A 27,272-nucleotide genomic window follows, 5' to 3' on the forward strand; every position below is an offset into this window, starting at 1 on the left:
TTTTCGTGGACCCTCACTGCCATTGGAAGGAAACTAAAATGTATGCTTACCCGAAAAATTAATTTCCTTCTTGGCAGAGATGGTAAACAAATCTGCCCTGAATTTGTGTAGTGGCGGCAGTCTTGGCACCTCTGTACCTCTTGTGTCTCTCTACTTGTCCTTATCCTAGACTTGAACTACTGAGAGGGTAGGAGAAGTGGGAGCGATACTTACCTGTTCTGTTTGGGGTGTCTTTGCCTCCTCCTGGTGGCCAGGTGAATTATTTCCCATACTTATGAATGTTTTTGTAGACCCTCACTGCCCAGAAAGAAATTAATTTATCAGGTAAGCATACATTTTATTGCTGATGGAAACAGCAATATGCCCTAGTGATTATGTTGTTTCTTTAAGGTAACTTGGTTCTGGATACTGGACAAAAAAATGAAGCGTGGGTTTTTCTCTACAAGAAAACAAAAGCCAAACCATGATGTATCCTGTAAAATCAGGTTTTGTATTTTACACAAGACCGGTGACAAATGTCAATAAAAAACAAAAACATTTAAAAACATATTTGCAGCCTAAAAGACTAAAATTTTGATTGACACGAAGCTTTGGTTAGGAGTAGTCTCATTTCACTTTTCGCCAGGGGTCGCAGAGCTGAGGAAACAAAAATAAAGAAGGTATTTCAGATACTATCACGTTGAACAATGTGATATCATAATCCATAACATAGGAAAATATTTTCACTAATGGTAACTTGTATTAGTTCTGCAGCCAAAGGGTTAATGAGTCAACCTATAGAATCAACTGAGAATGTTTGAAATCCATATGATACCTAGGAATTGACCAACCTATGGCCCCAGGATGCATAAAAATTGCCCCTTCTGCAACAATTTGTGAGCCCTGGTTTTGCTCACCATTTGTGTTTTGTCCCACGCTTGGAGCGATTATAAAGAGTGTCTGGGAACTATAAGACCCATCATGCTGTGCAACATCACTTTATGTGTGGTTGTCTGTCCAGGGGTCTATAATGTCCCATTAACACACATTCGATTTTGTTGAGCAAAACGAGTAATACAGCTTAACTTATTTAACTTTTTACCTTTTAGTTTTGTTGTTTCAGAATAATCCATTGACTTGCTCAGTAACTGGATCCAAATCAATGTCATAGAAGCAGGGTCGCGTTGGAAGTCCAGGCATGGTGCTCATCTACAGATGGCAAGCATTACTTTAGTATTGGAAGGAAAGGAGAGAGAAAGAGAGAAAAAACAGAGGGGGGGGGGGGGGGCGGGGGAGAGGTAGAGATAGGACAGTTAGAAGAAACATCAAATAGGTAAGAGAAAAAAGGTAAAAGTCAACCTTGAGGGGGGAAAAAGGCATGAGTGTCTGAAATGCAGTAAATACTTATTTGTGAATGCCCTGAATACTTACGGTTCCCACCAGTGGATACAAAAAGCCAGCTCCAACACTGGCGCGTACGTCACGGATGGGCAGGACAAACCCTGATGGGACGCCTTTCAGCTCCGGGTTATGAGACAAAGACAGGTGAGTTTTTGCCATACAGATCGGAAGATTCCCAAATCCCTGTAAAACATCAGCAGAAGATTGACCACATATCTTATACACCTCTGCACCAAACACCACCATCTAATACAACAGACTGACCTCGTATCTTACACCTCTGCACCAAACACAATCTAATACAGCAGACGGACCCTGTATCTCTTACACCTCTGCACCAAACACAATCTAATACAGCAGACTGACTCAGTATCTCTTACACCTCTGCACCAAACACAATCTAATACAGCAGACTGACCCCGTATCTCTTACACCTCTGCACTAAACATCACCATCTAATACAGCAGACTGACACCTTATTTCTTACACCTCTGCACCAAACACAATCTAATACAGCAGAATGACCCCGTATCTCTTACACCTCTGCACCAAACACAATCTAATACAGCAGACTGACCCCGTATCTCTTACACCTCTGCACCAAACACAATCTAATACAGCAGACTGACCCCATATCTCTTACACCTCTGCACCAAACACAATCTAATACAGCAGACTGACCCCGTATCTCCTACACCTCTGCACCAAACACAATCTAATACAGCAGACTGACCCCGTATCTCTTACACCTCTGCACCAAACACAATCTAATACAGCAGACTGACCCCGTATCTCTTACACCTCTGCACCAAACACAATCTAATACAGCAGACTGGTGCAGAGGTGTAAGAGATACGGGGTCAGTCTGCTGTATTAGATTGTGTTTGGTGCAGAGGTGTAAGAGATACGGGGTCAGTCTGCTGTATTAGATTGTGTTTGGTGCAGAGGTGTAAGAGATACGGGGTCAGTCTGCTGTATTAGATTGTGTTTGGTGCAGAGGTGTAAGAGATACAGGGTCAGTCTGCTGTATTAGATTGTGTTTGGTGCAGAGGTGTAAGAGATACGGGGTCAAACACAATCTAATACAGCAGACTGACCCCATATCTCTTACACCTCTGCACCAAACACAATCTAATACAGCAGACTGACCCCGTATCTCTTACACCTCTGTACCAAACACAATCTTATACAGCAGACTGACCCTGTATCTCTTACACCTCTGCACCAAACACAATCTAATACAGCAGACTGACCCCGTATCTCTTACACCTCTGCACCAAACACAATCTTATACAGCAGACTGACCCCGTATCTCTTACACCTCTGCACCAAACACAATCTAATACAGCAGACTGACCCTGTATCTCTTACACCTCTGCACCAAACACAATCTTATACAGCAGACTGACCCCGTATCTCTTACACCTCTGCACCAAACACAATCTAATACAGCAGACTGACCCTGTATCTCTTACACCTCTGCACCAAACACAGTCTAATACAGCAGACTGACCCCGTATCTCTTACACCTCTGCACCAAACACAATCTTATACAGCAGACTGACCCCGTATCTCTTACACCTCTGCACCAAACACAATCTAATACAGCAGACTGACCCTGTATCTCTTACACCTCTGCACCAAACACAGTCTAATACAGCAGACTGACCCCGTATCTCTTACACCTCTGCACCAAACACAATCTAATACAGCAGACTGACCCTGTATCTCTTACACCTCTGCACCAAACACAGTCTAATACAGCAGACTGACCCCGTATCTCTTACACCTCTGCACCAAACACAATCTAATACAGCAGACTGACCACGTATCTCTTCCACCTCTGCACCAAACAACACAATCTAATACAGCAGACTGACCCCTATCTCTTACACCTCTGCAAACTACACAATGCTATGGTCTAGTAAAGCAGACTGCAGCTCTGGGATTGTGTATTTAACGCAAGTTACGTCACCGATGTCCTGACTGCTGCATTCAGCCTGTGCCAGACCACAGTAAAAGCTATTTTATGTGAGTCACTATATTACAGAAACCTATCAGCCTGCACTTAAATAGATGAGCATTATCAAACTAATTCTGCCACAGCCTCAAGTAAACACAGCCCACTTATAGCCACCCACTTATTCTCCCTTGTGTACATCAGCAGCTCAGGATTTTTTTCTGTAGGGCTCCGTGACTTTATTTAATAAATTATAAAAATGTTTCAGAATTATAAAATTCTAACTGATGATTAAATATCTATTTCTTAAAAGGGATGTAAAATGTAGTTTTAAAAAGAATATTTGTTTTCTAGTACTCCTGCCCGCAGTAAAAGCAGTGACTGTTTCAGTGATAGGTGCGCCCAGAGCATATGTATACAAGCATCATGTTCTAACACTTAAATACCATCTGCTCAGAGAGCCGGCAGTACGATGTATTTGTCACCGGTGAGTCATGGCCAATATATGCTGTGCGCATGCACGGTTTTAAATGAGTGTGTGCACAGCATACGTATATATGCTCTATGCACAGTAAAAAGGTCTCCCTGAAACAGTTTTAATAGAACTTTTGCAAAAATGTGAATAAATACAACCCCCCAAGCAAACTAAAATGCATTCTTGTGCCTTTTAATATTAAAGGGACTGTAAAGTGAAAATGAAACGGTCATGATTTGGATAAAGCAGGCAATTGTAAACGACTTTCCAAATGACTTCTGTTATCAAATTTGCTCCGTTCTCTTGGTAGCTTTTATTGAAGAGTAAAACTAGGTAGGCTCACAAGAGCTCAGGAGTGTGCATGTGTTGCCAAAGAGTACTAAAGCCACGTGCACACTCCTTAGCTCCTGACAAAAGTAGTAAATTGGAAAGTTATATAAAATGACTGCTCTATCTGAATCATAAGTTTCATTTTGACTTTACTGTCCCTTTAAGTTTTATTTTCTTACATCCCTTTAACCCCCCAAGAGCCAAAACACCCAGCAGTCATCACACTTATTCTAAATGTGTCAGCAAATGAACCTGCTGTACAGGGTGTAAGGGTAGCACACAATAAGTACTACATGTATGTTGTATTATAAAGCTCCCAGATATAACTGTACCTATCCAGCAACGACTTCTGCGATAAAATGTCAGCAAAACAAAGATTACAAAATATACGGATTTGAGAAACTCACTTGTTTCGTGTACAATTCAACCTTCTTCTGAGCCTCGTCAAGCAGCTCAATGTCATCGGCTCCGTAGATTTTCTGTGCGATAATTCTGATTTTGTCTGCAATGGGCAGCTATTAATGGAAAACAAAATATTAACCATGAACTTTAGCATTTTGTAGTTGTTATTGAATAAACTGCAGACAGTAACACCACAACCACGCTACAAGTTTACCTGCACATCATAAAGGAATTTAAAGTCACTAGGCTCCTGTGCCGCCTTTTGCACAGCCTGTGCCAGGGCGACTGCTCCCTTCCCACCTTCTGCCCAGTGGGTACATTTCACTGCATCATAAGCTCCAGCTTCCTTGGCGATGCGGCAAACCAAATCCAGCTCAGCATTTGTGTCTGTTCTGTAAGTTCCAGAAACGTATCATTTAATAGAAGTGTTCAGGCTGATCCCTTAAAAGGGCCGTACACCAATCTAGAGGTTTGACACCAGTTGCCAGCTATCGGGCAAACAGATGCTATTGACTTGGTAATGAACATTATTTTAGTAGTTTGTGAAACTTTTTAACCCTCCTCGTGGTCAGGGTGCAAACGCAATGTTATAAACCTATGCGCAATAAGCTGAAATAATCGCTGGCATCTAATACGTCTATTTAAGATACATTATGATCCAAGCGTTATTCATCCTGAAATAAAGATTTATTTGTAATTATGTAGCATAAGGCTGTATAATCATGATTGTAATATTTACATTTTTTAGTAAATTAATTCCATCAATCTATTCACAAAGAGGTTTCTTTAACATTTTGATAATGTTTTTTCTATCTAGAAGATATCATCACATATTATTAGTTTTGTATTTCTTAGAACTGTGAATTTGTGTCTGCACAAATAACGTCTTCTTCACCGCAAAATTTGTATAAAATTAACAGAGTTGAGACCATAATCCTATTGTTCCTTTGCAAATACTTGTACACAGAATCAACCCCTTACTAAGTTAAAGTGACAGTCAACTCCAAAAACTTTATTGTTAAAAAAAAAATATAAATAAGAAAATGTATGCTTACCTGATAAATGTATTTCTTTTTTGATACGAATAAGTCCACGGATCGTCTTAATTACTAATGGGATATTCACCTCCTGGTCAGCAGGAGGCGGCAAAGAGCACCACAGCCAAGCTGTGAAATAGCTCCTCCCTTCCCTCCTACTCCAGTCATTCGACCGAAGTTAAGGAAAGAAAGGAAAAGCCAAGGTGCAGAGGTGTCTGAAGTTTATAATAACAACCTGTCTTACAAGAACAGGGCGGGCCGTGGACTCATCGTGTCAAAAAGAAATACATTTATCAGGTAACCATAAATGTTCTTCTCTTTTTTATGACACAATGAGTCCACGGATCATCTTAATTACTAATGGGATTCAATACCCAAGCTAGAGTACACAGATGATGCGGAAACTAAACGGAAGGCACCACCGCTTGAAGAACCTTTCTCCCAAAATCTAACTCAGCCAAGGCAAAAGTGTCAAATTTGTAAAACTTTGAAAAAGTGTGAATAGAGGACCAAGTTGCAGCCTTGCAAATCTGTTCCACAGAAGCTTAATTTATGAATGCCCATGAGGAAGCAACAGCCTTTGTGGAATGAGCCGTAAACCCTCTCAGGAGGCTGCTGTCCAGCAGTCTCATATGCAAAACTTATGATACCGTTCAGCCAAAAAGAAAGAGAAGTAGCCGTAGCTTTCTGTCCCTTACGTTTTCCTGAGAAAATCACAAACAAAGAAGAAGATTGACGAAAGTCCTTAGTCGCCTGCAGGTAAAACTTTAAAGCACGGACCACGTCCAAATTATGCAGAAGTCATTCTTTCTTAGAAGAAGGATTAGGACACAAAGGAGGAACAACAATCTCGTGATTAATGTTCCGATCAGAAACAACCTTAGGAAGAAATCCTAATTTAGTATGTAAAACTACCTTATCTGAATGGAAAATAAGGAAAGGAGACTCGTACTGCAATGCCGATAGCTCTGACACTCTACGAGCAGAAGAAAAAGCAACAAGAAATAAAACTTTCCAAGATAACAACTTAATTTCTAAGGAATGCATAGGCTCAAACGGAGCCCCTTGAAGAACTTTGAGAACTAAATTAAGACTCCATGGAGGAGTAACTGGTTTGAACACAGGCCTGATCCTGACCAAGGCCTGACAAAAAGATTGGACATCTGGGACGTCCATCAGACGTTTGTGTAACAAAATAGATAAGGCCGAGACTTGACCCTTTAGGAAACTCGCCGATAAACCTTTCTCCAAACCTTCTTGGAGAAAAGACAAAATTCTAGGAATCCTAACTCTACTCCATGAGTAGCCCTTGGATTCACACCAATAGAGATATTTACGCCAAATCCTATGGTAAATCCTTCTAGTTACAGGCTTACGAGCCTGAATCATGGTCTCTATGACAGAGTCAGAAAACCCCCACTTGGATAAAATTAAGCGTTCAATCTCCAAGCAGTCAGCTTCAGAAAAGCTAGATTTGGGCGAAGGAAGGGCCCCTGAATCAGAAGGTCCTTCCACAACTGAAGTCTCCAAGGTGGCAGAGATGCCATCTCCACCAGATCTGCACACCAAATCCTGCAAGGCCAGGCCGGTGCTATGAGGATCACCGAGGCCCTCTCCTGTTTGATTCGAGCAATTACCCGAGGAAGAAGAGCAAACGGAGGAAATAGGGGTCAGTGGACCTCAACCTATATCTCAGGAGCTTGGCATTCTGTCGGGATGCCATGAGATCCAATTCCGGCTGACCCACCTTGAGAATCAGGTTGGAGAACATTTCCGGATGGAGTTCCCACTCCCCCGGATGAAAGGTCTGTCTGCTCAGGAAATCCGTCTCCCAGTTGTCCACCCCTGGGATGTGTATCGCCGATAGGCAAAAAAAGAGTTGGTTTAGGCCCACTGGATTATTTTGGCTACCTCTGTCATCGCTAAGGAACTCCTCGTTCCTCCCTGATTGATGTAAGCCACTGAAGTTATGTTGTCTGACTGGAACCTGATAAACCGGAGCGAGGATAACTGGGGCTAGGCCAGAAGGGCATTGAAGATCGCTCTCAGTTCTAGAATGTTTATAGGAAGAACAGACTCTGAGTCCAAACTCCCTGAGCTTTTAGGGAGCCCCAGACTGCTCCCCATCCCAGAAGGCTGGCGTATGTTGTCACAATCACCCAAGATGGTCTGCAAAAGCAGGTTCCCTGGGAGAGATGATCCAGAGACAACCACCATTGAAGAGAGTCCCTTGTGTCCTGCTCCAGAGTTATTCGAGGAGACAAGTCCGCATAACCTCCGTTCCATTGCCTGAGCATGCTTAACTGCAGAGGTCTGAGGTGGAACCGAGCAAACGGGATGATGTCCATTGCCGCCACCATCAGCCCGATTACCTCCATGCACTGAGCCACTGACGGCCGAGGAGTAGACTGAAGGACTAGACAAGTATTGATAATCTTTGATTTCCTGACATCTGTCAGAAAAATATTCATAGACAGGGAATCTTTTATGGTTCCTAAGAAAGTTACCCTTGTATTTGGAACTAAGGAACTCTTTTCCAAATTTACCTTCCACCCGTGAGATCGCAGGAAGGATAACACCATGTCGGTGTGGAATCTTGCTTGTTGACAGGATGGCGCCTGGATTAGGATGTCGTCCAGATAGGACGCCACTGCAATGCCCCGTGAGCGAATCACCGCCAACAGCGATCCCAGAACCTTTGTGAAAATTCTGGGAGCTGTGGCAAGACAGAAAGGAGAAGCCACAAACTGGAAGTGTTTGTCCAGGAAGGAACTTGTGATGATCCCTGTGAATAGGAACATGTAGGTACACGTCCTTTAAATCCACTGTTGTCATAAATTGACCATCCTGGATCAAGGGAAGAATGGAACGAATAGTTTCCATCTTGAAGGATGGTACCGTGAGAAATTTTTTTAGACTCTTTAGGTCTAAAATTGGTCTGAAGGTTCCCTCCTTTTTGGGAACCACAAACAGATTGGAATAAAAACCGCGACCCTGTTCCTGTACTGGAACGGGAACAATCACTCCCAGGGTGGAGAGGTCTCTTACGCAGTGTAAGTACGCCTCTCTCTTTGTCTGGTATGCAGAAAAACTTCAAGTAGAAACCTTTTGAACTCTAGTTTGTATCCCTGGGACAACATTTCTATTGCCCAGGGATCCTGAACATCCCAAACCCAAGCCTGAGCGAAGGAAAAAGTCTGCCCCCTACCATATCCGGTCCCGGATCGGGGGCATGCCCTTCATGCTGTCTTGGATTCAATAGCAGGCTTCTTGGATCGTTTTCCCATATTCCAAGACTGATTGGGTCTCCATGCAGGTTTAGATTGTTCCTGCTTGGAGGAGGAATAGGAAGAATTGCCCTTGAAATTTCAAAAGGAACGAAAATTACTCTGTCCTTTTTGTTTGTTTCTCTTATCTTGAGGGAGAAGATGACCCTTACCTCCCGTGGTATCGGAGATAATTTCAGATAGGCCAGGTCCAAACAAGGTCTTCCCCTTGTAAGGAATAGCCAGAAGTTTAGACTTAGAAGAAACATCCGCAGACCAAGGCTTTAAACATAAGGCTCTGCGGGCTAGAATAGAGAAACCCGAAATCTTAGCTTCCAGTTTAATAATTTGAAGGGAAGCGTCCGTAATAAAGGCATTAGCTAGCTTCAGAGCCTTTATCCTGTCCTAGATCTCCTCCAAGGAAGTCTCAGTCCTGAGAGTCTCAGACAGTGCATCAAACCAATATGTCGCCGCACTAGTGACGATAGCAATGCACGCAGCTGGCTGCCATTGCAGACCATGGTGAACATAAATTTTTTAAAGTAGACCCTCTAACTTCTTGTCCATACGATCTTTGAAAGCACAACTATCCTCTATGGGAATATTAGTTCTCTTGGCTAAGGTGGAAACAGCTCCTTCCACCTTAGGAACTGTTTGCCAAGCCTCCATGAAAGTCTCGGCTATGGGAAACATCTTCTTAAAAATAGGAGGGAGAAAAGGGTATGGCCTGGTCTCTCCCACTCCTTAGTAATGATCTCTAAAGCTCGCTTTGGAACTGGAAATACCTCAGAGTAAGAAGGTAAATTGGAATATCTGTCCAATTTACTAGACTTCTTAGGGACAACCACTACCGTGGAGTCACTGTCGTCCAAAGTAACCAAAACCTCCCTAAGCAACAGGGGGAGGTGTTCTAGTTTAAACCTAAAAGTTACAACCTCCGAGTCCGTCAGAGGCAATAAACTTTTTGAATCTCAGATGCTACAGCAGTTCCCCTTCTCTTCATGTCCTTGGGAGGGCACCTCCGTAATTGCAACAATTGCATCAGAAACCTCGCTTACTGAATGTCTGGTTCTCATCTTACGTTTGCCCTGTAACAATGGGAAAGCAGACAATGCATCAGAAATTGTAGAAGACATGAGAGAAGCTATGTCTTTTAAAGTAACTCCAGCGGGCGCTAGAGCAGAAGTGAAGGGCACTGCTTGTGCGGGCGGTTAAGTTTGGGACGCTTGGGGAGAAAGCTGCGGCATATTTTGAACCTCGTCATTAGACTCTAGGACAGCATACGCCTTAGAAAAATTTTGCTCAGAAAAAAATCTTTTCCCTATAATTTAAAGTCCTCTCAATACATGAGGGACAGAAAGGGATTGGTGGTTCCACATTAGCTTCAAACACAAGGAGCAAGCAACATTTTGTAAGGCCCATTGGTCCATACTTGTTCACAATTGACCCAATATTCAATAAAAAAATTTTTTACATCCGTGAAAAGTTTTACTGTCTCTTTAAATTCAAAGCATTAACTTTTTTACCTTAGATTTGCATTATCAAACTACCAATATAAGGGCAAAAAAAGAACCTCTGCACCACAGCTATCGTGCTGAGGTGCTCCTACTTGACAGGCAAACGGATGGTTTATACCCCGTGTGTCCGCTCAGCGCTGCAGTAGAAATTTTCAATCCGGAGCTAGAAACGCATGCTCTGCACGGACAATGCGTTTCTAGACAGCACTTCAGAAAATGTGTCGCAAATGTCTCCCCGACCGTGGCCCAAGTGAATTGGCGCAATCTCGGAAGACCCGCCCATACCCTGCACATCCTTTACAATAAGTTGCGTCCAACATGGTCTGCTTATTATTCTTATGCTGCCCTTGTAAATTAATGCTTAAATAAAGTGAAAACCACCAGAGCCAAATAGCGATCCCCAGCCCCTGCACATAAATGCTGTCCCAATACCTCTCCAGACTAGGAGAGTCTTTAGTGTCCCAACATAAGTGCTTCTTCTATCCCTGTGCATGTAGTAACGATAATGGTGTGCTTACTCCTTTCTGAGTCCCCCCAGAAAATATATAAAGTAGCACTTACCTTTACTTCTGCCTGACAGCAAGGCAGCTCACAGGCTTAAGAGGTCCTCTCCCTCACATCGACCTGAGGAGAATAAAGTGCTGAGTCAATGCTTTACCTCAGACTAACGTAAATAGGGCAGCAAGAATACATGGGAGGCACAGTGAGAATTATGTCCCACAAGTTCCCATTGCTCTAAAGCCACCAAAGCTCTACTGAAGAGACTGATATGGACTACGGCTACACCCTATGACAAAGCAGCACAATCTTGTACCACTTTAAAAAAAATAAACTCTTGATTGAAGAATCTTTTCTAACACCTCACTTTACCACATCCTATTACTAACGTAGGCAAAGAGAATGACTGGGGTGGGAGGGAAGGGAGGAGCTTTCTAACAGCTCTGCTGTGGTGCTCTTTGCTGCCTCCTGTTGACCAGGAGGTGAATATCCCATTACTAATTAAGATGATCCGTGGACTCATCGTGTCATAAAAAAGAAAATCCCTTTTATTACCCATTCCCCAGTTTTGCATAACCAACACAGTTATATTAATATACTTTTAACCTATGTGATTACCTTGTATCTAAGCCTCTTTTGACAGCCACTGATCACAAGACTAATTATCTATTGACTTGCATTTTAGCCAGTTAGTGCTGTGTCATCCACAACTCCACAGGAGAGAGCACATTGTTATCTATATGGCCCACATGAATCAGCAGTGTCTAACTGTAGTGCACGGGCATGAGCACAATGTTATCGATATGGCCCACATGAACTAGCAGTCTCCTGATGTAAAAAGCTAATAAAGCATGTGATAAGAGGCTGTCTATAGTGGCATAAAAACAGGCAAAAATTCAGAGGTATAAATGTTATAAAGTATATTAATATATCAATGTTGGTTGTGCATAGCTGGGGAATAGGTAGTAAGGGTAATTTTGGTGTTGACTGTCCCTTTAAGTTCAATGAACAGAAGATTGTTTGGAGTGGAATAAATCTGCACAAGGAGCTAAGTGTGAGGTGGGAGCGTCAAGCAGTAAAATAAAAGTGAAGCCTGTAATGTTATTGTTTTTGGTAAATAAAACTATGTAAATTGTTATTAAGGTAATGATGATTTTTCTCCTTCTAATAAAGCAGAGCTGAAAATCTGTACGTATATAAATGATTAAATTGGAGATAGTTCACCTTGCAATAAATAAATGATCCCTGTACTTCTAATGCTATATGACTAAAATCAGTCATTTCCTATATATCTGTAAAACTAAACTGAAAAGTTATTATTCTAAAAATGAAAGTTTCATCTGGTACAACCGGCAATAAGTCCTTATGTAGAAAACCATTATATCAGCCTAACTGACATTACATTTTCCCTGTGTGAAGGTTATGCAAGAAAATAAAAAGGGAAAAAACAGTTAAGCCATAAACAAAAGAAAAATAAAAGTGTTTGTGAGACCAGAAAAATATTAAAAGGCGTAAACGAGAGACCAAAGTTGCCGTATACGATCTCACAATGCCGTGTGACGCAGTTTTACAGTTACACTAATTTGCCAATTCTGAATCTCTTACTTGAAAGCATTGACAGCAACAACCACTGAAACACCAAACGTTGTCGCGTTGGAGATTTGCTTTTTCAGGTTGCTACAGCCTCGTTCTAAGAGCTCCAGGTTCTGCAAAACAAGATAGATTTAATATAAGAGCCGTTTTTTAGCCGATTTATCAGACACTGTAATAAACACGATGACTAGTACTGAAAACATTCTAAGGAATAATCGTCAGCACACGCTGCATCCTAGGTATCAAAAGTCTCTGAAGTTTAGTTATAAATTAATATTGTAGAGAAAAAAACCCAAGCAAGATGTTAAGACTTCCAGCACAAGCGACATGTGGGTTTCAGACACATTCTCACTTTATGTGCAAATAATGTCACATCAGAGGTGTAACAAACTGCCTCATTTTCACCAGCAGATCAGTTATGAAATTCTAAATAATTTCCATGTCAAAAATACATATAAATTAGCAGCAACTAATTCTCTTAGTCATAGTCTCTAAACCCTGATATCTAGTCCATAACATTACCGGGACAAACTATAATCAGTCCAAATTTATTAAAGAAAACAGAATTTATGTTTACCTGATAAATTACTTTCTCCAACGGTGTGTCCGGTCCACGGCGTCATCCTTACTTGTGGGATATTCTCTTCCCCAACAGGAAATGGCAAAGAGCCCAGCAAAGCTGGTCACATGATCCCTCCTAGGCTCCGCCTACCCCAGTCATTCGACCGACGTTAAGGAGGAATATTTGCATAGGAGAAACCATATGGTACCGTGGTGACTGTAGTTAAAGAAAATAAATTATCAGACCTGATTAAAAAAAACCAGGGCGGGCCGTGGACCGGACACACCGTTGGAGAAAGTAATTTATCAGGTAAACATAAATTCTGTTTTCTCCAACATAGGTGTGTCCGGTCCACGGCGTCATCCTTACTTGTGGGAACCAATACCAAAGCTTTAGGACACGGATGAAGGGAGGGAGCAAATCAGGTCGCCTAAATGGAAGGCACCACGGCTTGCAAAACCTTTCTCCCAAAAATAGCCTCAGAAGAAGCAAAAGTATCAAACTTGTAAAATTTGGTAAAAGTGTGCAGTGAAGACCAAGTCGCTGCCCTACATATCTGATCAACAGAAGCCTCGTTCTTGAAGGCCCATGTGGAAGCCACAGCCCTAGTGGAATGAGCTGTGATTCTTTCGGGAGGCTGCCGTCCGGCAGTCTCGTAAGCCAATCTGATGATGCTTTTAATCCAAAAAGAGAGAGAGGTAGAAGTTGCTTTTTGACCTCTCCTTTTACCAGAATAAACAACAAACAAGGAAGATGTTTGTCTAAAATCCTTTGTAGCATCTAAATAGAATTTTAGAGCGCGAACAACATCCAAATTGTGCAACAAACGTTCCTTCTTTGAAACTGGTTTCGGACACAGAGAAGGTACGATAATCTCCTGGTTAATGTTTTTGTTAGAAACAACTTTTGGAAGAAAACCAGGTTTAGTACGTAAAACCACCTTATCTGCATGGAACACCAGATAAGGAGGAGAACACTGCAGAGCAGATAATTCTGAAACTCTTCTGGCAGAAGAAATTGCAACTAAAAACAAAACTTTCCAAGATAATAACTTAATATCAACGGAATGCAAGGGTTCAAACGGAACCCCCTGAAGAACTGAAAGAACTAAATTGAGACTCCAAGGAGGAGTCAAAGGTTTGTAAACAGGCTTAATTCTAACCAGAGCCTGAACAAAGGCTTGAACATCTGGCACAGCAGCCAGTCTTTTGTGAAGTAACACCGACAAGGCAGAAATCTGTCCCTTCAGGGAACTTGCAGATAATCCTTTTTCCAATCCTTCTTGAAGGAAGGATAGAATCCTAGGAATCTTAACCTTGTCCCAAGAGAATCCTTTAGATTCACACCAACAGATATATTTTTTCCAAATTTTGTGGTAAATCTTTCTAGTTACAGGCTTTCTGGCCTGAACAAGAGTATCAATAACAGAATCTGAGAACCCTCGCTTCGATAAAATCAAGCGTTCAATCTCCAAGCAGTCAGCTGGAGTGAAACCAGATTCGGATGTTCGAACGGACCCTGAACAAGAAGGTCTCGTCTCAAAGGTAGCTTCCAAGGTGGAGCCGATGACATATTCACCAGATCTGCATACCAAGTCCTGCGTGGCCACGCAGGAGCTATCAAGATCACCGACGCCCTCTCCTGATTGATCCTGGCTACCAGCCTGGGGATGAGAGGAAACGGCGGGAACACATAAGCTAGTTTGAAGGTCCAAGGTGCTACTAGTGCATCCACTAGAGCCGCCTTGGGATCCCTGGATCTGGACCCGTAGCAAGGAACTTTGAAGTTCTGACGAGAGGCCATCAGATCCATGTCTGGAATGCCCCACAGCTGAGTGACTTGGGCAAAGATTTCCGGATGGAGTTCCCACTCCCCCGGATGCAATGTCTGACGACTCAGAAAATCCGCTTCCCAATTTTCCACTCCTGGGATGTGGATAGCAGACAGGTGGCAGGAGTGAGACTCCGCCCATAGAATGATTTTGGTCACTTCTTCCATCGCTAGGGAACTCCTTGTTCCCCCCTGATGGTTGATGTACGCAACAGTTGTCATGTTGTCTGATTGAAACCGTATGAACTTGGCCCTCGCTAGCTGAGGCCAAGCCTTGAGAGCATTGAATATCGCTCTCAGTTCCAGAATATTTATCGGTAGAAGAGATTCTTCCCGAGACCAAAGACCCTGAGCTTTCAGGGATCCCCAGACCGCGCCCCAGCCCATCAGACTGGCGTCGGTCGTGACAATGACCCACTCTGGTCTGCGGAATGTCATCCCTTGTGACAGGTTGTCCAGGGACAGCCACCAACGGAGTGAGTCTCTGGTCCTCTGATTTACTTGTATCTTCGGAGACAAGTCTGTATAGTCCCCATTCCACTGACTGAGCATGCACAGTTGTAATGGTCTTAGATGAATGCGCGCAAAAGGAACTATGTCCATTGCCGCTACCATCAACCCGATCACTTCCATGCACTGAGCTATGGAAGGAAGAGGAACGGAATGAAGTATCCGACAAGAGTCTAGAAGCTTTGTTTTTCTGGCTTCTGTCAGAAAAATCCTCATTTCTAAGGAGTCTATTATTGTTCCCAAGAAGGGAACCCTTGTTGACGGGGATAGAGAACTCTTTTCCACGTTCACTTTCCACCCGTGAGATCTGAGAAAGGCCAGGACAATGTCCGTGTGAGCCTTTGCTTGAGGAAGGGACGACGCTTGAATCAGAATGTCGTCCAAGTAAGGTACTACAGCAATGCCCCTTGGTCTTAGCACAGCTAGAAGGGACCCTAGTACCTTTGTGAAAATCCTTGGAGCAGTGGCTAATCCGAAAGGAAGCGCCACGAACTGGTAATGTTTGTCCAGGAATGCGAACCTTAGGAACCGATGATGTTCCTTGTGGATAGGAATATGTAGATACGCATCCTTTAAATCCACCGTGGTCATGAATTGACCTTCCTGGATGGAAGGAAGAATAGTTCGAATGGTTTCCATCTTGAACGATGGAACCTTGAGAAACTTGTTTAAGATCTTGAGATCTAAGATTGGTCTGAACGTTCCCTCTTTTTTGGGAACTATGAACAGATTGGAGTAGAACCCCATCCCTTGTTCTCTTAATGGAACAGGATGAATCACTCCCATTTTTAACAGGTCTTCTACACAATGTAAGAATGCCTGTCTTTTTATGTGGTCTGAAGACAACTGAGACCTGTGGAACCTCCCCCTTGGGGGAAGTCCCTTGAATTCCAGAAGATAACCTTGGGAGACTATTTCTAGCGCCCAAGGATCCAGAACATCTCTTGCCCAAGCCTGAGCGAAGAGAGAGAGTCTGCCCCCCACCAGATCCGGTTCCGGATCGGGGGCCAACATTTCATGCTGTCTTGGTAGCAGTGGCAGGTTTCTTGGCCTGCTTTCCCTTGTTCCAGCCTTGCATTGGTCTCCAAGCTGGCTTGGCTTGAGAAGTATTACCCTCTTGCTTAGAGGACGTAGCACCTTGGGCTGGTCCGTTTCTACGAAAGGGACGAAAATTAGGTTTATTTTTTGCCTTGAAAGGCCGATCCTGAGGAAGGGCATGGCCCTTACCCCCAGTGATATCAGAGATAATCTCTTTCAAGTCAGGGCCAAACAGCGTTTTCCCCTTGAAAGGAATGTTAAGTAGCTTGTTCTTGGAAGACGCATCAGCCGACCAAGATTTCAACCAAAGCGCTCTGCGCGCCACGATAGCAAACCCAGAATTCTTAGCCGCTAACCTAGCCAATTGCAAAGTGGCGTCTAGGGTGAAAGAATTAGCCAATTTGAGAGCATTGATTCTGTCCATAATCTCCTCCAAAGGAGGAGAATCACTATCGACCGCTCTTATCAGATCATCGAACCAGAAACATGCGGCTGTAGCGACAGGGACAATGCATGAAATTGGTTGTAGAAGGTAACCTTGCTGATTGAATAATAAAAACTACAGTTAAACACTAAAAAACTCTAAGCCATCTCCGTGGAGATGTTGCCTGTACAACGGCAAAGAGAATGACTGGGGTAGGCGGAGCCTAGGAGGGATCATGTGACCAGCTTTGCTGGGCTCTTTGCCATTTCCTGTTGGGGAAGAGAATATCCCACAAGTAAGGATGACGCCGTGGACCGGACACACCTATGTTGGAGAAACAGAAAACATAAACAACAACTTTTGTTTAGAAACTTTATACTACGTATTTATTTAAATCTTCCAACTTAGGCTCTAAATAATGACTATATTGCTATGTTTTAATTTTATAATTAAGCCTCTTCCTATGACTGCCCCCTCACTGAATATGTTCTTCTTAAGCCCTTCATCGGTCGCGCCATTGTGTTTTAAACGATGCGCACCCCCCTGCAGTAGTCATTCAGCTGAATCTCATTTGCACATGCGCATTTGGCCTGTAAAAAAAAAAAAAAAAGTTTTGTCCAAGCATTTCATGATTTAGATCACAGCTTGGTTTGGCAGCGGAGGTAGATTAGCGCATGCAAAATTGAAATAATCCCCTCAGATATCCTGAATGTGTGCAAAACCAAAGAAGGGGGCATGCCAAAACGTCACACAAGCATCTGAAACTAGCAGGGACAGGGGATGCAGGGAGGTGGTGGGCTTTATTAAATGATTGACATGTAAGTTTACACTACAATGAACACAAAATAAAATGTATATAACTTTCTTTTTTTTTTTTTTTTTTTAGAAAATCTTACAATAAGAATTTTAAATAACAAAAGGAAAAAAAATATAACATCAGTAATATAAATGTTTAATTTCCCTTTAATGACACAAAAATACAGCCAGCTCCAAAATGTCACCATGAAATAAACATTGCTATCTAGAATTCATAAAGGTTAATGGTTTAAATATCATTGTATTTGTACATGGCAGGAAATAAACACGGTCTTATTAGGTTTGACAGAACGCATTTGCAAAATAGCTCCTATGTAACCTTGTGAACACGTATAGACCCAGGAGCACTTACAATCATTATGGCTGTAGGACGACCAACAGAAAAAAACGCACAGAGCGCTGGCACATACGGAGAACTTTAAATACACTGAAAACCTTCTAAAGTCTTGGGCAAGTCTTCCAGGCAGGCTGAAAATAGATTTATCATTTAACAGTGGGTGCTAGTCAATACCTAACCTACGATAAGGAAAAGCTGCAAGACTCTGCGTCTATGTGTCACACAGCTAAGTGGTCATTATCCTGTTAGTATAGTGAAATGACAGGATCGCTAAGCATTTCTATTTAATCTCAGTACAGAATAAAACCCCATACCTCCTCCGTGTATTCTTTTGGCAACGGTACTCCTGCGGTCACCTGTAACAGAAAGCACTTTTAATGCATAGAAACACAATTTCTGCCTGTGGTTTCACAAGAACATGTTAATTGTTCAAGCCTTAAATTTCTTTTTACTGAAAAACACTTTTCTAAAAGACAAATTCATTAACATTTTATCCACTTGAGTTGTAACGGGATGGTAAATTTTAGGAACATCAGATTTCTGTAGCTAAAACAGAACACAAAATTAAAAAAAAAAATCTTATCTAAAGACAAAATTATTAACATTAAAGGAAAACATAATTTGTGCCAATAAAATAAATGTATTTATCCATAAGTATTTTTATTACATTTGTTAACAATTTATTATAGGACTGAAGTATGATTTTACCGTTGGGCCACCTCCGTGCATCTTCAGAGCTCTCACTGTCGCTACCAGTACTACCACATGGGGGCGCAAACCTGAATATCTGCATTTAATATCAAAAAACTTCTCCATTCCAATGTCAGCTCCAAACCCAGCTTCAGTCACTAAAATTCCCAGTGAGAAACGAGATGTTTAGCATCTAGCAAAGTATTCTCATGGTATACGGATAAATGTTGTAGCAAGGGGACATTTACCAACAAATCCTTCTGGACCAACCAGCTTCAGAGCAATTTTATCTGCCAGGATGGAGGAGTTGCCATGGGCAATGTTAGCAAAGGGTCCGGCATGAACAAAAACTGGGTTCCCCTGAAAATAAATAAACATCACATCAGTTCACAACTAAATGCAGAGAAAATAATACAAAGTCAAGATAACAAGGAAACTCAAGTTAGTAGAACATAAGAATGATACAGCAAAGGATACCCTAGGAGAAAGATGGAAACCTGGTTTAGTAGTATCTGATCTATTTCACCAAACAAGCTCACCTCCAGCGTTTGCATCAGATTGGGCTTCACCGCATCCTTCATCAGAACTGCCAAAGCACCACTCACTCCCTGTGGAAGAAAAAAGGAATTTATCATCACACAGATTAGTCCCTTATGGTCAGAACAGGATCCTCTTCCATAGGTGATCAGTATGTGAAAATAAAAGCAGAAGCACAGGTGAGTGCGGAGTAAATAGCTTGTCATATTGGTGCAGCAGAAGAACAGCAACATAATGGCTTGGGTGGGAGGGTTGTATGGGAGGCACTGGGTGTTGGATAAGCCAATAAGGGCCCTCAGACAGGGCAAGTTCTGGTTAGAATCTAGAGATGTTACATATATGAGAATGGCAAGATTTGATGAGAGATTAGATGTTGGGGTAAAAGTACCAACTCTAACCTGAAATAGGACCTGGCCAGAAGATAAGTTTATCCTGCAGTGGTGGATACTGGGATATAACAAGTTCATATATCCAAGTAGCTGAGTAGGTTGTGATTGGATTTTGACAAAGCTCACACATTTGCCAACAAACAAGATTTATGGATTCAGTCTGCTGCCACAGCCACTCACGGTGCCATTAGACTGACTGCAATCATCTCACAGTTCATGCTGATAGGTCCTCTGAATCGTACAGCACCACTAATGAAGTGCCACATATAACAGATCCATATTTGCCCATGTGAGTTACCAGTTATGATCTCATAGACCGAATATTGCAGCAGAGAGCTGGAACATGCGGCTGCAAACAATATTGCCCTCAGGTAACAAACCCAACAAGAACCAGATGGTTTCTATATAAAAGCTAATATATTTTGATGTATGGGCAGATGTACAAGGTTACTAGACGTGGGCATTTGGGTGTTTTGCTTAGCAACAAATGCCAAAAATGGTCGCCACCAGCAGCATTTGTCTCTTTTCGGAGCTGGATTTCTTCCTGTGAAAGTGCCAGGTATCTGGCTCTAAAGAGACAAATGCTGCTGGCGTCGGCCAGGTTTATCACCCTAAATACCTATCAATATACATACAGCAGAAAAACCTACCAAGTCCTCAGTGCTGATAGGTTCCCCTTTCTTGCTGGAAGCGACCACCATTTTTCCTAGTCGCTGTCTCATGTCATCTAGACCGTCTGTAAGTGCCAGAACTGCCATGATTTCACTGGCAACAGAAATGTCAAACTGTGCCTGTGGGACAATATTTGTTTTATATAATACCGTAAAGACAGAATATCTACATAGCAGGAGGCCCCTGCTTAAGTGAAACGAAAGGGAAATATTGTTTCTGGTCAATGAAGAAAAGGGTATAACTAAAAACTGTCATCACTTACTGTGCGCGTGAAGCCCTTCTCAGTTGGGGACTGCCCAATCGTAATTTTTCTTAAGAAACGATCATTTGTATCCAGTACTATGTAGGAAAAAATATAAAGCTTATTACTAACGGCTCAGCATTATCAAAAGCAGAACTGCTGGGACAATTTCATGTGCGAGATCTCACCAGCTACAACACTGCAGTACAAGAAAGCATAGTACACGCGTACAAAACGTCACTATTTGTTTTGCATAATAATTTGTCCTCAGTTTCTAGCATGTGATTATGTCAGAAACTGAATATATTAGCTCGGAAGCGCTACTCAAAATATATTTAAAAATAAATGTTTGGGATATTTTCAAATATGTTGTCAGTGTCGCTTATGTGCCGGAAATAAACAGCTACTAGAAACAGAGGACAAAACTAAATCTAAAAAAAATAACAATTCTAGACCAATGATCTCAACATTAAAGGGACACTGTAAAGTCCAAATAGCAAGCTATACCTCACTATACTAATCTTGCTATTGTGCGCTATGGAAACAATCCTCTCCTCCTGATTTTGTTTTTTTAAAAACGAAAAGCAGATTCCATAAGAGTGACACGTTAGCTACAGGTGCCTCCATTGCTTAAGTGACATGATTTAACCTATTGAATGAGCCAGCCCTCCACACTACAGTACAGGCAGGGGGCTAAGGAATGAACACAAATGTTAGATATTTTATTCCAACTCATTTTTTGCAAAAAATTGTGAAAAAGGACCAAAGGTGATAAATCATCTTCTAATTTGCAGTTAGTAATTTTTATTGAAAATATAGCAATAAGAAACCTGAACTGATGCGAAATGCAGAATCACAAAGTGCTCTTGCTTACCATGAACACTACACACAGAATCACAAAGTGCTCTTGCTTACCATGAACACTACACACAGAATCACAAAGTGCTCTTGCTTACCATGAACACTAGACACAGAATCACAAAGTGCTCTTGCTTACCATGAACACTACACACAGAATCACAAAGTGCTCTTGCTTACCATGAACACTACACACAGAATCACAAAGTGCTCTTGCTTACCATGAACACTAGACACAGAATCACAACGTGCTCTTGCTTACCATGAACACTACAGAAAACAACACACAAATTTACATTTTGAGCATTTCATACAGTGGTTGAGTCTGCTCTACAGAAAACATAAGCAAGGTATGGTTTGGATGTGTATCAGACAGAAAGAAAAAAAAAAGTAATGAAATTGATGTGTAACTATATAAGTACACAAAACTAAAAAACATTAGCATAGCGGCATGAAATAGTTCAGTGAGGAAATGGTTAAGGTAAAAACAAAATTAATGCTTACCTGATAAATTTCTTTCTTTCCGGACATGGAGAGTCCACACCGTCATTCCAATTACTAGTGTGATAATCAACTACTGGCCAGCTGGAGGAGGCAAAGAGCACCCCAGCAAAGCTGTTAAGTGTAACTTCCCTTACCCATAATCCCCAGTCATTCAGCCGAAGGAAAATGGAAAAAGAAGAAACACAAGGGCGAAAAGGTGCCTAAGGTTTACTCAAAAAAAATGCCAAATTATAATTAAAAAGAGGGTGGGGTCGTGGACCCTTCATGTCGAGAAAGAAAGAAATTTATCAGGTAAGCATACATTTTGTTTTCTTTCCTATGACCTAGAGAGTCCACAATGTCATTGCAATTACTAGTGGGAACCAATACCCAAGCTAGAGGACACGGAATGAACAGGGAGGGAGAAAAAAAGGCAGGAGGACCTAAACAGAAGGCACCACCGCTTGAAGATCCTTTCCCCAAAAGAAGCCTCAGCTGAGGCAAAAGTATCAAATTTGTAGAATTTGGAAAAAGTATGCTGAGAGGACCATGTTGCCACCTTGCAAATCTGTTCCACAGAAGCTTCATTTTTGAAAGCCCAAGGAGATAGCCCTAGTGGAATGAGCCGTGATTCTCTCAGGAGGCTGCTGTCCAGCAGTCTCATAAGCCAAATTAATCAAACGTCTCAACCAGAGAGACAGGAGTAGTAGAAGTGGCCTTCTGACCCGTACGTTTTTCAGAGAAAACAAACAGGGCAGAAGAGTGCCGAAAATCTTTAGTAGCTTGTAAGTAAAACTTTAGAGCGCACACAACATCCAAGTTATGCAAAAGATGTTCCATATGAGAAGGATTAGGACAAAAAGGAACAACTATTTCCTGATTAATGTTTCGATCTGACACCACTTTAGGGAGAAACCACAATTTAGTATGAAGGATTGCCTTATCTGCATGAAAAATAAATGTACGGAGAATCACACTGCAGAGCTGAAAGATCAGAAACTCTAAGTGGAAGAAATGGCAAGGAGAAACAAAACCTTCCAAGATAACAATTTTATATCCATAACATGCATCGGCTCAAACGGAGCCTGCTGCAAAACTTTAAGAACTAGATTAAGGCTCCAAAGAGGAGCAACAGGTTTAAACACAGGCCTGATTCTGACCTGGGCCTGTACAAAAGCTTGATCATTTGGTGAGTCTGCCAGACGTTTGTGCAAAGGGATAGATAATGCAAAAATCTGACCCTTCAGAGTACTGACTGACAAACCTTTCTCCTGGCCATCTTGAAGAAAAGATAAAATACGGGAATACTCACCCGGCTCCAGGAGAAACCCCTAGATTCACACCAATAAAGATATTTACGCCATATCTTATGGTAAATCTGGCGAGAAAAAGGTTTGCGAGCCTGAAGCATAGTATCAATGACCACTTCAGAAAAAAACACGTGTAGACAGAACTAGGCGTTTAATCTCCAAGCATTCAGCTTCAGAGAATCCAGATTTGGATGGAGGAAAGGACCCTCAATTAAAAGGTCCTTCCTCAGAGGTAATCTCCAAGGAGGTAGAGATGACTTCCTTACTAGATCCGCGGACCAGATCCTGTGAGGCCAAGCAGGAGCTATTAGAATTAACGATGCTCTATCCTGTTTATACGAGTAATGACTCGTGGAAAGAGAGCAAACGGAGGAAACAGGTATGTTAGAGAGAAAACCCATGGAACCGCTAGGGCATCTATCAGAACGGCCTGAGGATCTCTTGACCTTGAACCGTACTTTGGAACCGTGGGGTTTTGGCGGGACGCCATCCGATCCAACTCCAGAAACTCCCCATCTGAGGGTTATTTAAAAGAACACTTCCGGATGGAGAGCAAACTCCCCAGGATGAAAAGTCTGTCTGCTCAGGAAATCTGCTTCCCAATTGTCCACTCCTGGAATGTGGATGGCAGATAGGAGACAATTGCGAGCTTCCGCCCACTGAAGAATGCAAGTCACCTCCTTCATGGCCAAGGAACTCCAAGTTCCTCCCTGGTGGTTGATGTAAGCCACTGAGGTGATGTTGTCCGACTGAAATCTGATAAACCCGACTAAAGATAAAGGCCACGCTGTCAAGGCATTGAAGATTGCTCTCAAATACAAGATTTTTATGGGAAGAGAAGAGACTTCCCGAGATCATAGGCCCTGAACCTTCAGAGAACCCCAAACAGCTCCCCAGCCTGACAGGCTGGCGTCCGTAGTTACAAACACCCAGGAAGGTCTCAGGCAGCAAGTGCCCCGAGACAGCCGTTACTGTGAAATCCACCATGAGAGAGATTCTCTTGTTAGGGAGTCCAGATTTATCCTCTGTGATAAATCTGAATGGTCTCCGTTCCACTGATGGAGCATGCAAAGCTGCAGCGGTCGTAGATAGAATCGAGCAAAAGGAATGGATGTCCATGGAAGCCACCATCAGACCAATCATCTCCATGCATTGAGCCACTGTTGAAAGGCAGACTGGAGAGAAAGGCAAGCAGCAAGAAGTTTGGATTTTCTGACATCCGTCAGGAAAATCTTCATGGACAAGGAGTCTGATTGCTCTTAGGAAACACACTCTTGTAGACGGAAGTAGAGAACTCTTTTCCAGAGTCACTTTCCACCTGTGGGAACGTAGAAAAGAGAACATCTCAGTATGAGATTTTGCTAATTGAAAAAAAGATGACACTTGAACTAAGATGTCATCTAGAAAAGGCACCACTGCAATTCCCTGGGATCTGATCACTGACAAAAGTGCTCCCAGGACCTTTGTGAATATTCTGGGAGCTATGGCAAGACCCAATGGAAGGGCAATAAACTGGAAATGCTTGTCCAGAAAGGCAAATCTTAGAAAACTGGTGATGATTCCTGTGAATGGGAACATGTAAGTATACGTCCTTAAGGTCTATGGTTGTCATGAAACAACAAAAAGTATTGGTGTGTTAAGATTAAACAGTCCTTTTGTGGTGTGCTTAACCAAAAAACCCCTTTGTTGTATCTTTTGAATAGGGAGCTGACCAAATTCCTCCCCTTTGGTTAATGCACGCCAACCAGCCCAGGTGTGTTCCAGATAATGTAATTGTGATATAATTAATAAGCTAGAAAGCTTCACACTGTGTAGACATGACTTGCTGCAGTGTGGAAACTGGTTAGTGTTAGGACCAGTCTTATGTGGGACACCTTGTAAGTGGTGACTGGCTTAGCAGAATATAATCATAATGTGCGACTAAGATCCCATTTCATTTAAAGGCATTTTGAACAGGCAAAACATTTTTTTGCAGCATAAATATAAGTCAATATTATTGCGAGATGTTAATCCCAATTTTATTTGAACTATGTAAGTATATTTAGCACTTAGAAGTATACTTGTTTTTGCAGCTCAAATATAAGCCAATATTATTGCGAGATGTTTATCCCAATCTTATTAGAAGCTATGTAAGTATATTTGGCAGACAGAAGCATATACAAATATGCCATGAAAGAGTGGACTTAAGTGGTTGGATGTGCACCAATACTTTGTTGTTTTGTAATTGTTTTGGTCACTTTGGTAGCACTCCCACAATATGTGTGTTAAGATTAAACAGTCCTTTTGTGGTGTGCTTAACCAAAAAAAACCTTTGTTGTATCTATGGTTGTCATGAACTGACCTTCCATCTTGGAGGACGGGACCCTGAGGAATTTGTTGAGACACTTTAAAACATGGATTGGGCGAAAAGTTCCCTCCTTTATGGGAACCACAAATAGATTTGAATAAAATCCTAGACCTTTTTCTTTTAGAGGGACTGGTACAACAACTCCCAGGGAGGATAGGTCTTTTACACAATTTAAGAAGGCCTCCCTCTTTACCTGGTTTGAGGATAATCTTGACAGGAGAAATCTGCCCCTTGGAGGGCAAGATTTGAACCCTATCTTGTAACCCTGGCATACTATGTCCACCACCCATGGGTCTGGGACATTGTAAATCCAGGCCTGTTTGAAAAAGGAAAGTCTGCCCCCCACCTGATCCACAATCGGATTGGGGGCGGACCCTTCATGCCGATTTAGAGTCAGCAGAGCGCTTTTTGTTTTCCTTTGTTCCAGGGCTTGATGGATTTCCAAGAGGACCTGGATTGCTCTGGTTTAGAAAAATAGAAGATTGTCGACCTCTAGGGTCTATTCTTCTTGTCCTGAGGTAGGAAAGATCCCTTTCCACCTGTAATCTCTGAAATGATTACGGCCAGACCAGGTCCAAACAGAGTTTTACCCAGAGTTTAGCTAGACATCTTAGCTCTCAGTCTAATCATTTGTATGTTGGCATCACAGATAAAGGTATTGGCCAATTTAAGAGCTTTGATCCTATCCTAGATCTCCTCTACCTGTAGTTTCCTCAGAAATAAAAGCAGACAAGGCGTTGCACCAATAAGATGCTGCACCCGCAACCGTGGCAATACTTGCTGCAGGTTGCCACTGTAATCCTTGATAGATGTACATCTTTTTCAAGTAAGCCTCTAGCTTCTTATCCATTGGATCCTTGAAAGAGCAATTATCCTCAATAGGAATGGTAGTTCTCTTAGCAAGAGTAGAAATAGCTCCTTCTACCTTAGGAACAGTGAGTCATGAGTCACAAATAGAGTAAGCAACAGGAAACATCTTTTTAAAAACAGGGGAAGGGGAAAAAGAAACCCCTGGTTTATCCCATTCCTGAGCTATAATTTCAGACATCTTCTTTGGAACAGGAAAAACCTCCTCAGAAGATGGAGAATCATAAACTCTACCCAGTTTAGAAGACTTTGTGGGGTTGACAGCAACTGAAGGTTCAGAGTCGTCCAAAGTAGCTAGAACCTCCTTCAGTAGTAACCGGAGGTGTTCAAGTTTAAATCTAAAATTTACTTCCTCAGAGTCTGAAGATTTTTCTGCTAAAGTGTCAGTCTGAGATTTCACCTTCAGAAGCTACTAAAGTATTTTCCTCATTAGACAATTGAGAAAGATTGACTAATGCAGACTTAGAGGGGTCAGAAACCTTACTAGCAGGCAAATGTTTAGATTTCCTTTTACGCTTACCCGAAGAAGGTCACAATCTCCTAGGACGGTCTCAAGAAGGATGTCAGTTGTTCCTGATGGATCCACCAAGAGAGGGAGATCCGAGTCCGAGCATCCATGGATATCTGCTGTGATAGATCTGAATTATCGCCGTTCCACTGTCTCAACATGCACAATTGAAGAGGTCTGAGATGGAACCTGGCAGGTTGGAATGACGTCTATGCTGGAAATTTTGAGTCTGATCACCTCCATACACTAAGCCACTGAGGGGCTTGAGGAGGACTGAAGAGGACGCAATCTTCCTGCGTCGATTGTGAGAAATATTTTCATGGACATAGAGTCTATTATCGTGCTAAGGAACTCCACCCTGTTGCTGGGAACCAGGGAACTCTTTCCTGAGTTGA

The 27,272-nt window shown here is 42.2% G+C and overlaps 1 protein-coding gene across 2 annotated transcripts in view; it reads right to left on the reverse strand.

The window, feature by feature from the left end:
• Nucleotides 1-469: 469 nt before the first annotated feature.
• The window catches only part of MTHFD1 (methylenetetrahydrofolate dehydrogenase, cyclohydrolase and formyltetrahydrofolate synthetase 1), a 178,968-nt gene continuing 152,165 nt past the window's right edge, over nt 470-27,272 (reverse strand). For both annotated transcript variants that reach the window (XM_053697279.1, XM_053697280.1), the window contains exons 17-28: nt 20,526-20,602; nt 20,242-20,382; nt 19,205-19,273; nt 18,914-19,025; nt 18,684-18,823; nt 18,290-18,331; nt 12,471-12,571; nt 4,762-4,939; nt 4,553-4,660; nt 1,411-1,563; nt 1,082-1,188; nt 470-636 (exon numbers count right to left, since the gene is read on the reverse strand). In XM_053697279.1, coding sequence (XP_053553254.1) covers nt 1,099-1,188; nt 1,411-1,563; nt 4,553-4,660; nt 4,762-4,939; nt 12,471-12,571; nt 18,290-18,331; nt 18,684-18,823; nt 18,914-19,025; nt 19,205-19,273; nt 20,242-20,382; nt 20,526-20,602 — 1,211 coding nt within the window. In that variant the 3' untranslated portion in view covers nt 470-636; nt 1,082-1,098. The remainder of the gene's footprint in view (nt 637-1,081; nt 1,189-1,410; nt 1,564-4,552; nt 4,661-4,761; nt 4,940-12,470; nt 12,572-18,289; nt 18,332-18,683; nt 18,824-18,913; nt 19,026-19,204; nt 19,274-20,241; nt 20,383-20,525; nt 20,603-27,272) is intronic.

This window comes from Bombina bombina, chromosome 1, assembly GCF_027579735.1.
Source record: "Bombina bombina isolate aBomBom1 chromosome 1, aBomBom1.pri, whole genome shotgun sequence".
Taxonomy (NCBI): domain Eukaryota; kingdom Metazoa; phylum Chordata; class Amphibia; order Anura; family Bombinatoridae; genus Bombina; species Bombina bombina.